This window comes from Grammomys surdaster, unplaced genomic scaffold (assembly GCF_004785775.1).
Source record: "Grammomys surdaster isolate TR1022 unplaced genomic scaffold, NIH_TR_1.0 126531, whole genome shotgun sequence".
NCBI classification, from domain to species: Eukaryota; Metazoa; Chordata; class Mammalia; order Rodentia; family Muridae; genus Grammomys; species Grammomys surdaster.
Window position 1 is genome coordinate 13,341,958 of NW_021621323.1, and position 11,665 is coordinate 13,353,622.

General features: G+C 39.0%; 1 protein-coding gene across 2 annotated transcripts in view; it reads left to right on the forward strand.

The window, feature by feature from the left end:
- The window catches only part of Ank2 (ankyrin 2), a 567,056-nt gene that overhangs the window by 158,592 nt on the left and 396,799 nt on the right, over nt 1–11,665 (forward strand). The window contains exon 2 of one of the 2 annotated variants that reach the window (XM_028760362.1): nt 1,824–1,884. The exons of the other annotated variant lie outside the window; for it this stretch is intronic. Within the exon in view, the coding sequence (XP_028616195.1) occupies nt 1,864–1,884 (21 nt within the window). The 5' untranslated portion in view covers nt 1,824–1,863. The remainder of the gene's footprint in view (nt 1–1,823; nt 1,885–11,665) is intronic. 2 annotated transcript variants of the gene reach the window in all.

The following is an 11,665-nucleotide window of genomic DNA, read 5'->3' on the forward strand; positions in this document are numbered from 1 at the left end:
AGGGGGACGGGAGGGTGTCACTGCAACAGGAGGAACTATAATAGTTTGCATTAGGAAGACTGAGAACCACTGATCTAAATGATCATTAGGTGTATGGTGGCTAAATACATTCTTTTTTTAAAAAATTGGATATTTTATTTATTTACATTTCAGATGCCATCCCCTTTCCCCATTTCCCCTCCCTAGAGCCCCCATCCCATCCCCCCTCCTCCTTTTTGCTTTTATACCATTTTAATTACGTGCAAGTATTAAGATCAGTTTTAGGCTGAAGGACTAGCAATACAATAGATGCAAATAGTCAAGGAACAAGCAAGACAATAAACATAAATAATCAAAGAACAAGCAAGGCAATGAACAAAATTTTGTGAACACTCCCATGGTCACTGTTTCTAAGGGATGACCAAAGTATCTGAGCCTACTTCCCTGTCCTAGCCCAAAGTCATTTTCATGTCTGAAGCCTACTTCCTTGTTCTAGCCTAAGATTTAGATTCCTGCCTGAAATTACTTCTTTGTTCTAGCGTAATGTCAGGTTCCTCATTAGAGGCTTTACGTACATTAAATGGAGATGTGTGGGGTGGAGAACATGCTCAGTAAGTGAGGGCGGTTGCTCTGTAAGCGTGAAGACCTGAGTTTGAATCCTCAGCACTCAGTGTAGCAGGACAGCTGGACATGGCTGTTGGTGCTTCTAAGATCAGCACTGGAGGCTGGGCCGTGATAAGATTCCCAGTGTTCCAGTGCAAGGTCTCCAGACCATGCACTCACGTGCAGCGCTAACTGGATTATCAAGAATAAAATTAAATTAAGTGAAAAAAGATATGAAATTAAGAGAAAAGGTGTTGGATGATTTAAGGGAGACTTAGAGGGGGCAAGCATGATGGATAGTACATATAATCATAGTTCACGGTGTATATGTGTGGAATTCTCAAAGAACAAAAAGCTAGGGACATGAGGTAGCCTACCTGAAGATCACTGGCAGCAAGCCTGGACAAAATGGAGACTTATCTCAAGTTACTAAGACAAGAGAAAAGTAGAGGAAGACACTTAGTGTTCTGCTCTGGCTACCACACGAGCGTGCAAGGGCATGTGCACACAAGTTTAATGTACATGCACCACCCACGTGTACCATATGCCACACAATACACACATGACACAGACGTCTGTGGAATGTGGAATGGCATGTTGACAGCATGTTGTGTGTAAGCTTATGTGCTCTGTTTATGAATGAACACAGAAAGAACACGAATGAGAGAAAGCAGTGTTGGATTTATATAGTGGAATAAGATGTTAATTGTTCTAAAATTCACTTTTTAGGGAGTTTCAACAATAGATTTTTATTTTTTTGTACTACGCTGTAAAATGGGTCAGGGGCATGGCAGTAACAGAACTGCCTACCTAACAGTTTTATATAAGCTATATTTACGTATTTTTGGGTCCACAGAAATGATCAAAATGTCAATCAAAGTACACGGCACCATGTTGCTTGCTACACTAAACTTGAACCAATAAATCCATTTATTGTGAGTGAACACGAATATTTCTACTGTTTGCAATCCCCACAAAATCCTCCTAATGATTTGCATGATTATAGAAATCTTCGCATGAGCTGAAATCCGTGTCTCTTGCATATTGTATGCTATTATTATATTACGTTTTGTCTATTTTGAGCACTTGAGATAATGTTTTTGTTTTATTCCTTTGCATTAAAAAGAGTTGAATCAGTGCGCACTACAAACTTACTTTTAGTTCAAATCTAACTGCTGTTAATGACATTATGATTACAAACACTCAATGGTTTCTGTCTCTTTCTCTCTTTTTCCCTTTAGGTAAGTAACTGATCAGGGACATGAAGAACTGCTATTTCAAATGACAACCATGTTGCAAAAGGTACTTTTGGCATTTTAATGTTATTTTGAAGAAATCATATCAAAAGACACAGGGGCTAGAATGTAGCTGATTGCTACTTTGCTTAAAAATCTTGTAACTCAGATGTAGAGGTATCATAGCATTAATCACTTTAAATTATGAAGAAAGTAAGTATAATGATCCTTTTTTCTGTGTCTAAGCAGTTATTTCCAGTATAATATTAGAATTATGTGGGAATGGAAAGAGACATCGCCTTTTCACCAGAGTCATTTCTGGAAAATGAAGAGTTGGGGAAGCCATTTGACTGTGATAGGTAGAAGAGCCACCCTGGGGTTCAATCTGCACTCAGCTCCCATTTTTGTTCTTATGGTTTATTTTCTGGGGCCACACTGTCTTCAGAAGTACTTATAATATTCCCTGCTTTAAGCATGCTGACAAGAGTGTTTGATTCTGGATAACTAAATTAGACTGCATCCATGTGGAGAATTTTCCAGGAAAAAGAAATACATCTGTAGAAATTGGTTTCTTGTTTGTTTTTTTGATAAAGGATAGTAGAGGAAAACAGGGAAATTATTATACAGAATTATACAGAGGAATAACAGAGGGTGAAATTCTTTAGTCTGGTGCTTCATACTTGATGTTTGGAATTCTGTTCTTTTCTAAAATAATTCTTTTCTCTAGAATTAATCATCAAAATACTATGGGAACCATCCCAATCTCTTACAGAGAAAATATATCCGTTACAAATTATTAGGCTGGCTGTGTGTTCAGCATTCGTAGCCATGCAAAACACCAGCCGTGTTTTGGACATCGTGAATCATGCACTGTCCCTTCATACAAGATTAATAGCTAAATACAGATGACTTGGAGATGTAGGGGAATACAGAAAAGGAGAAATGATCTGTTTCCGTATAAAAATATCATTTTAAAGAACTCCCGATTTTGCTGAAAATTTTCCTTGTAAAAATGTGGGCAGGTACCACTGAGGAGGCTTTATTTGAGGACATATTTAAAAAATGTTTAGGAAATAACTTCACTCCTAAATGTTTATGCTCTTTGAATGACGAATATGTAACTAGCATAAATTTCTATACTTTGTAGACATTGCGTTATTAACATTGTTCTTGACAAGTTTATTATTGTTGCTTAGTAAGAGAGCACTGCTCCACTTGGATTATTTTAAGGGCAAGTAGATATCACTCTGTCTTGTTTTATGATTAATATTATTTGCATAAGAATGTAATAATACTGTTTGATCTACCTGAGATACCAGTGAGGTTCCAGTGTGAATGGTAGGTTGGAACTGGAGAGCATCCCAGCAGGACAGTGGAGAGATTTGTGGTAGATTTGGGAATGACTGTCTCATATAACTGCATGATAGTTTGTCTTTCATGATAAATTCTCGAGGGGGGAAATGGCTTTAGAAGACTGGCCTGCTGACTAGGGGAGCTTTACCCTTCCATTCTATGATTCCCTTTCCAGAGAAGTCTCGCAGTTCTGGTTTGTGTTCTTCCCTCCGTTTAAGTGTATACTCCTGAGTTTCACTTTAGAATCTCTGTTTAGTGGTGTGTGAAGTCTTAACTAGTTATACAGAAATAGGTAGCACAAGAAAATGGGAATAATTTAAAAGGTTCTATGTGAAACCATGAGGTCCAGAAACATTTATAGACTTTGGGTGTCTCCTCCTCCTCCTCCTCCTCCTCCTCCTCCTCCTCCTCCTCCTCCTCCTCCTCCTCCTCCTTCTTCTTCTTCTTCTTCTTCTTTGGTTTTTCGAGACAGGGTTTCTCTGTGTAGCCCTGGCTGTCCTGGAACTCACTCTGTAGACCAGGCTGGCTTCGAACTCAGAAATCCGCCTGCCTCTACCTCCCAAGTGCTGGGATTAAAGGCGTGCGCCATCACCGCCCAGCCAGGTGTCTTTTTTTTCAAGGCCTATTATCATACAAGAACTGAAAGAAAATATCAAAGACTAAATGTTTTTGGTATTAGGGAGTTAGTATATTCTACATTGACATGGTCACTGATATATATTTTTTTGTTTGGATGATATAACTAACAAATTCATGTCAAAGTAGAGATACCTGTTTGTATTTTTGCCTACAAATTAGGTGTAATCCTTGGGCCATTTCCTGAAACAATGGAGTATGGACATTTCATTCCACCCATTAATAATCTATTTGAACTTTGAGTACCTACATTTTGTAAATTGTGCATTTTATATCATAATTTTCTCCTGAAGAACATATGTAATTGCTAATAATGATAGAATTAGATTTGTTCATCTTGGCTGATTTAACTGTCTCTAACCAACACATCAAATTGGAGCTCTCTAGTGTCTCCACTAAATATAATTAGATGTGGTATCTCTAGGTCACTGCAATTGTATTTAAATGCAGTTTCATGACTAGAGAAAACAATGTTTCTGTCTCGTATTTTTCCCTGCTGTTTGGGGTTAAACACATTCACAGTCTTCATCCAAATTCATTCTTTGTTGTGAAAAAGAATGATAAATTTAAAATTTGTTAAAATTGGTAAGGTAAAGATCATTATTATTATTTTTTTAACAAGTGGGAAAAAGAATAGGATTTTTTTTTTGAGAAAAGTGTTTATTCTATGATGAGACATTCTGTATTGGATCTGGGCCCCCAACCCTTTGTTGTTAACCTATGTATTATAGAGAATCCAGGGAAAACAGGGGCTGGGACCAGAGCTCAGTTGGTGGAACGCTAGTTATGCAGGTGTGAAGACATCATCATCATCACCACCAGCAGGACAATCACCAACAAAAGAAGATGGCAGAATCTGACAAAGTAAACAAAGTTTTGATGCGTTAGTTGATCTTTTTCCAAAGCAAAGGTCATTTCTGTGGCCCACAATTCATTTATTTAACTCCTGTCTGTTAGGTAGTCTGACAGGAACTAGTGCTAAGTTACTAGGTTGGACTTAGAGTCAAGCCAGAACAATGGCAAGATTTGTGTTACTTGCCAACCAAATTCTTCACTGATTCTGCAAACATATAGTCAACTATGTATGCTTTTGGGGGGGGCACCTCAGAAGTTTCCCCCTGCCCGAAGACATATATCAATTACAGCCATCTCCAAGACCTGAGTCCACACACTTAGGGCAAAGCATGGGAAGGAAGCATGACCTTAGCCTGATCAGAGGCTGGAGAGTGGAAATACAGCCTTCATGAAGAGCTGGAGCCCTCCTCGGCAAGCGTCTCTGTTTTGCCCTCTTCCTTTTGCTTCCATCAGCTATGGTTGTTCAATGGTGTGAAGAAAGCTATCAAATGCTAACAGCTTTCAGTGGTTTTTAGCACCTCAAATCACGGTGAGGGTTGCAAATCATATGGAAAGGACTCAGCTCAGGAAAGTTTTATCCAGCTCCACGGAGTGTGGTAAACTCCACTTCCCAAGAACGTCTCTCAAGTGAGACTCTAAAGGACGAAACATTCACTGTGGTCAGGGGACGAGTGTTTCATGGGTCTGTGGGAACCATCAGAGGGAGAGAGTGGAATTTTGCAGACAGATGGAAAGGGACTTTAAATAATCCAACTTAACTTTCTGGCAAGGATCCAGTACACAGGGGATTCTCCATTGAAATAGGTTGTATTTCCCATATTTGCAAATGCATATGTTTCCGTACAGTACAAGTAGCCAAATACTGAAGCTTGAAAAGGAACCGATTACCTTTTGTCTTCCTCACCTTGGGAAGGGAATAATATATGATGGACAATATTCTCCCAAAAGATCTTAGAAAGCTGTTTAAAGACAAACCTACTGTGTGCCTCCTTTTAAAGACAGTTGTAAATGCCTATTTGAACCCCTAAAATAATTTATCATAATTGACAGGCACCCAAGCCAAATTCTTTGTGATCTGAAGCACTTGGCTTCTTATTTACTCTTGGCTTTTTAAGTGTAAGTACACAGAAGGTAACTTACACAACACTTTGTACCAGTTTTGTGCACAAATCTAAGCTTCATGATCCAGAATTTTCCAATGGTGCCATCAAGCCAGAAGTAACTTTAAACCTTGGATTTTGGGACATCTTCAAACTATAGGTTTGGGGACCAAAGGTGATCGATCAAGGAGCCCTTGATGCCCAGGCTGAACTCACAGTCATCCTGAGAGCCTCAGGCTCCACCGACCACTGTGCTCCGTGCTCGTCGGAGCTTGGACTATCTCCCTGCTCATATTTTATTTTTATTTCTGCTGGGTCAAATCTACAAAGGAAAAAAATCAAACTAGCAGAGTTAAATGTGTCATCACTGGGGTAGAAATGTCAAATGAGTAAAATTCGATTAGCAGAAGATAAAATATTATTGATTTTATTAATACAGTACAACATAGTTTAAAATTTTCATACTCATTAGACCATCCACAGACTAAGATTGTATTGATTACATAGGATAAATTACTCAGGCTCCAAGATCTATTAGTCTGTGTGGTGCTAGATGTGTTTGCTTTTCTCAATGGATATGTGTATAATATATATTTGAGGCCAGATTTGAGTGATTAATGATTCAGTTTGAAATCCAGACACAAATGTGAACAGCGTCTTTCTCACAGTCTTCTCAGTTAAAAAAATTTTTTTTAAAAAAAATATCCAGTTCTGAGAGGATATGTGTCAGCACCCACCAGGAAGACATGCTGGGTTTAACATAAATATTTATCATGTGACTTTTGAATATAGAGTCCATGTTTTCAGACAGGGTCTCACTGTATAACTTAGGTTGGCTTTGAGATTATGCTCCTCCTCCATTAACCTCTTCAGGGATTCAGTGTTGGGATTCAGTGTTGTACCACCACGCTCGCTCAGTTACAGGTGTGTATCACAACCCTGGCTCAGTTACAGGTGTGTATCACCACCCTGGCTCAGTTACAGGTGTGTATCACCACCCTGGCTCAGTTACAGGTGTGTACCATTAGGTTGTCCTAGTTACACGTGTGTACCACCATGATGGCTCTGTTACATGTGTATACCTTAGGCTAGCTCAGTTACAGGTGTGTACCACCATGCTGGTTCATTTTTTTTTTTTATTGTGATAAAATGTGCTATATGGCCAATATGCTTAAAACAAAGTATCACAATGTCATTTTCCCATTATGCTGACAGTGGCACCAGAGGGAAGCTCTAGGTAGCTCTGCCAGCTCATTCAGGATAAAACACAGGAAAAACGGTATGAGAGCCAAATCGTTGGGGAACTATTTAAAACAGGAAAATAGCTTAAGCTTCTGAAGTGAGTGAGCTAAACATGCTTCCGTTTAATTGGTTATTGTGCAGATCTCTGTATTCTTGATTAGAAGCACAGATATGACACTCGAGGGACTGAAGACAGAAAATGCCTTCAGTTCAAATTATTTTTCTCCTTTTTGGTGAATTTTCTGAAGTGATACCATTTCTGAAAACTGGGAGGCCAAATTGGGTATCCTTCAAACATAATTGCTTTTGATAAACCTCGAACGTGCTGAATACAGTCTTGCTTTATGAGTCATTCATTTCCACCGAAGAGATCTCAAACAAAATTCTACTCCTATAACACTCCCACTGAGAGGAAGTCTGGAGGGATGCACACAAGCACACATGACATTAATATCAGCCTAGGCACACCTGCCTTTACCTGCGTCAGTTACAGACGGGACCAGAGGCAGCAAATGGATATTTTGTGATTGAGGCTTTACAATTCAATTTCTGGCATATGACTTTGCTTAGTGTAACTACTAAGACTAAATACAATTGGTATAATGTCTGCCTATTGTCATAAAATTTTATGCCTGGGACAAAAAAAAAAGAAACATGATGTTTTATTTTTCTTTCTTGTATCCATTTTAGTGTCAATTGTCTGGAATTCTATAAAGAAGGCAGGCAATGAATAAGTTTTGGCAAGATAAAAAGTTAATGCTAAACTACCTAGTAAGTATATTTATTGTAGAGATCAAATAGCGCTCTTTGACTCTGCTTCCAAACACTGGAATTCCTCAGCTAGCAAACTAATCACACGAATCAATAGCATTTGTTCTGACGTCACTTGAAAGAGAAAATGAGCTACTGGGATGGAGATGATTGGACCTTTTTGTCAGGTACCGAACGCTAGCACACTAGGTGCTATGTAACATCTTAATTGCCAGCCAGCTCTGTGGAACCCAGTGAGAGGAAACAGTGTAATGTAGTGTTGTCAGTCAAGGTGGTCTGTGCTGCTCATCACGGCTCTGCACCTACTAGTAAACAGAAGCAGACAAGAACGCCCTGCCGAGCTCTGGTGTGGAGCAGAAATAGTTTTGCCTAGACACAAGGGATCTAGATACCGAAGACTCCATAAGGACCAGCCTCATTTTCTTAATTAAAAAGTATTTTTAAAGTAGCCAGAAATTACAAGTGCACACTTGTAATCCTAGCAGTCAGGAAGGGAGCTGAGGCAAGTAGATTTTAAATTCAAGGCCAGCCGGGACTACATAGAGAGACTGTGACTCAAAAAATTAATTAAATTAAAAAATATGCAAGGCACTATCATTAGGAATGTAATATTTTAAAATACAGTTATTTTTTCAAATACTTACTATTAGGGTGAGTGCCAAATTTTACATTGCCTTTTGTTAACTGCTGCCCTGGATTTTCTTTTTCTTCTTTTCTCTTTTCTTTTCTTTTCTTTTCTTTTTTTCACTGCTGCACGATTTCACACTCTAATCCTCTCATGACTCAACCCTCTCTGTGCTGGAATTGTAGGTGTGAGCCGCTGCTGTTTCTCTATGCTTCATTTCTAATGTTGAGGGGACTCAGGCCAATTTTCTCCTTACCAATTGTCTTAGGGTTTTATGCTGTGACGGGACACCATGACCAAGGCAACTCTTATAAAGGCAAACATTGAGTTGGGGCTGGCTGACAGTTTCAGAGGCTCATTCAACCCATTATCATCATCTCAGGAAGCACGGCAGCCAGGGCGCTGCAGAAGAAGCTGAGAGTTCCACGTCATGATCTGAAGGCAGACAGGAGACTCTCTTCCACCAGCATCCAGGAGGGGACTCTCATCCCTATAAAGGCATAGCCTGAGCATAGGAGATGACTTCCAAGTCCACCCACACAGTGATACACTTCCTCTACGAGGCTACACCTCCTCCATTAAGACCACACCTCCTAATAGTGCCACTTCCCATGGACCATGCATATTCAGACCAGCACACCAATGTTTATAAAGGCATAATGCTTTATCCACAACTACCGAGATGGTGTCAGCGACAGCTGTGATCTCATGACATTTGAATAGGAAATGTCAACCGATTAGTACAGCCTTCTTATGGCCAAACAAGGCAGGTTCTCTATTGAAAGTGTTGAGTTGAAATCCCAATGTTTCCAAATTACACACACACACATACCAGATAGGGAATGGAGTGGTAAGGAACAATATGCATTTCATTTTGATAAAGAGCTCTCCTTTTAAAACCAAGCTAAGACAATTTTAAATGATCTTTAATAGCAGCAAGCATCCTTATTTTCAGCTGTACAAATATTAATTTGAGCATCACTGTGTAAAAAATCTCCTGAGTTTCTAAAGACATTTTTGTATTACTTATGAGGATGTGTAGATTAGCCCAATGAAGACGTTTCTTTGCCTATTTCCCTCATGCAGTGGAGAAGTCTTGCCCAATTGCATTGCCATGGTCATTCTGTAGATCTTTAGTTCTTGTTGGACACACATCTTTGAGTATCTAGGACGCTCTCTCCTGCCCCATCTCCCACATTCTGTTTAATATCATGTTAAATTTCAAGTATGAAATAATTAAAATTTATATTTAAAAATCAGGGATTTCTGGGTAACAGCTATTCTGAGAATCATAATTATTTACACATATGCTAGCAGCATGAGATTTTATTGGTTATTAACCCAAGTTGATTCTGTTTATAATCTTCCTATGGAACATTTTTTGGTAGTAGGTTTCTTTATTTTTTATAGTAACCTGTTATTATAGAGAAATTATTTTGAGGTTTATGAGATGGCATCTATCTAAGTGTTCTTCTTTCCAGTTGTTTTGAGACAAGGACTTGTTAGTGTAGGCTGGCCTTGAACCCACTACATACTGACAGAGTCTGGTCTTGACAGCTAATCCTCCTTACCCAAGGGCTGGGATCACAAGTGCTTCACTTCAACCATCTTAGTGCTTATACATTTTTCGAAAAGATTGTAAAACACAGTTCTTTCTTATTTCCATTTCCTCTATTTGTACCGATGCTTAAATGCTTGTTACCATGGCAGCAAAGAAAAATGTATTAATTTTTCATTGTTAAATGTCAAATAACGTGATCTTCTGCACATAGCACTTAGAATTTACAGTAATTCAGCCACAGCATATTTGTCCTTGGATGTATTTGCCTGGGAACTATTGTCTGACTAGCAGCAGGTCAGGGAGAACTGTCTAGAAATTACAAGATGGCTGCCAGCATCGGCTCCAGTGCTGGTTACCATTGTGGTTTTGGACAATCATAAGCAGCCTGGACTCAGTTTCTTGAGTTGATAAATACAGAAGCAGGAGCCAATGATTTCTAAGGGTCTAAGTTCTTTTTAATTTAATGCTGGGGATGATGAGATTGCAGGACCGCTCTGACTGACCTTGGTCCTATACCCACCCTGAGGACCTCTATTCCCCTTAAATGGAAGCTTCAAGGAAAGGCTCGTTCTTTGTCTGGGAGGGCTTGAGGAAGGCAATGATGCTTGAGTAGATCTATATTCCAACACGTATGTACCAGCTCCTGCAATGCTTGTACACAGTTAGTCAGTTCTCTTCTTATATAGCCTGATGTCTATTCACGATGCCTGCCTTAGTTAGTGGTTCTATTGCTGTGGTGACCAAAACCTCTTGGAAAGGAAAGGGTTTATTGGACTTTCACTCCCATATCACTGTTCATCATTGGAGGAACTTAGGACAGGAACTCAAACAGGGCAGAACCTGAGGGCAGGAGCTGATGCTGAGGCTTGGGAGGAGTGCTACTTACTGGCTTGCTCCCCCCTGATTTGCTTTGTTAACTTTCTTACAAAACTCAGGACCAGTAGCCCAGGATGACCTCACATACAATGGGCTGGGTCCTCTCACATCAATCACTAATTAAGAAAATGTCATTCAGGCTGGCCTGCAGCTGGATCTTATGGAGGTATTTTCCTAACTGGGATTCCTTCCTCTCAAATGTCTCTATCCTATGTCAAGTAGACTTAAAATTAGCCAGCACAATGCCTCACTTCCTGCATGAACTCTGCTTAACATACTATGAGAAGGACTAAAAAGGACTATCTGATTTAGCCCAGCTAGGCAGTAAGTTGGAAAACTTTGAATTTCACCAGTGTGCTTAGCACTCTCTAGCAAAGTAGAATTAAAAATATATTTCATTGCTAGTTCCTCTGTTTGTACCTATACTTAAATATTTACCATGGCAGCTAAGAACAATATATTGCCTTTTCATTGCCAAATGCCAGATAGCATTGATATTTGTTATCTTTTGTTCAAGTCAAGATTTAAAAATACCAGTGCACAAATCAATTAGGTTCTGCTTAGTAATGTTTGAGGTAGTTACAAGATTGTTGACCCTGGCGTGACCCAGAAATAGGATAAGTTAGGTATTTAAAAGTAAGTAAGTATGTATGTATCTATCTATCTATCTATCTATCTACCATCTATCTATCTATCTTCATCATCATCATCATCTATCTAGCTGTCTATCATCTAAAATCTATGTATCTATCTGTTAGTCTGTATCTATCTATCATCTATCTATCTATCTATCTATCTATCTATCATCTATCAATATATCTATTAATCT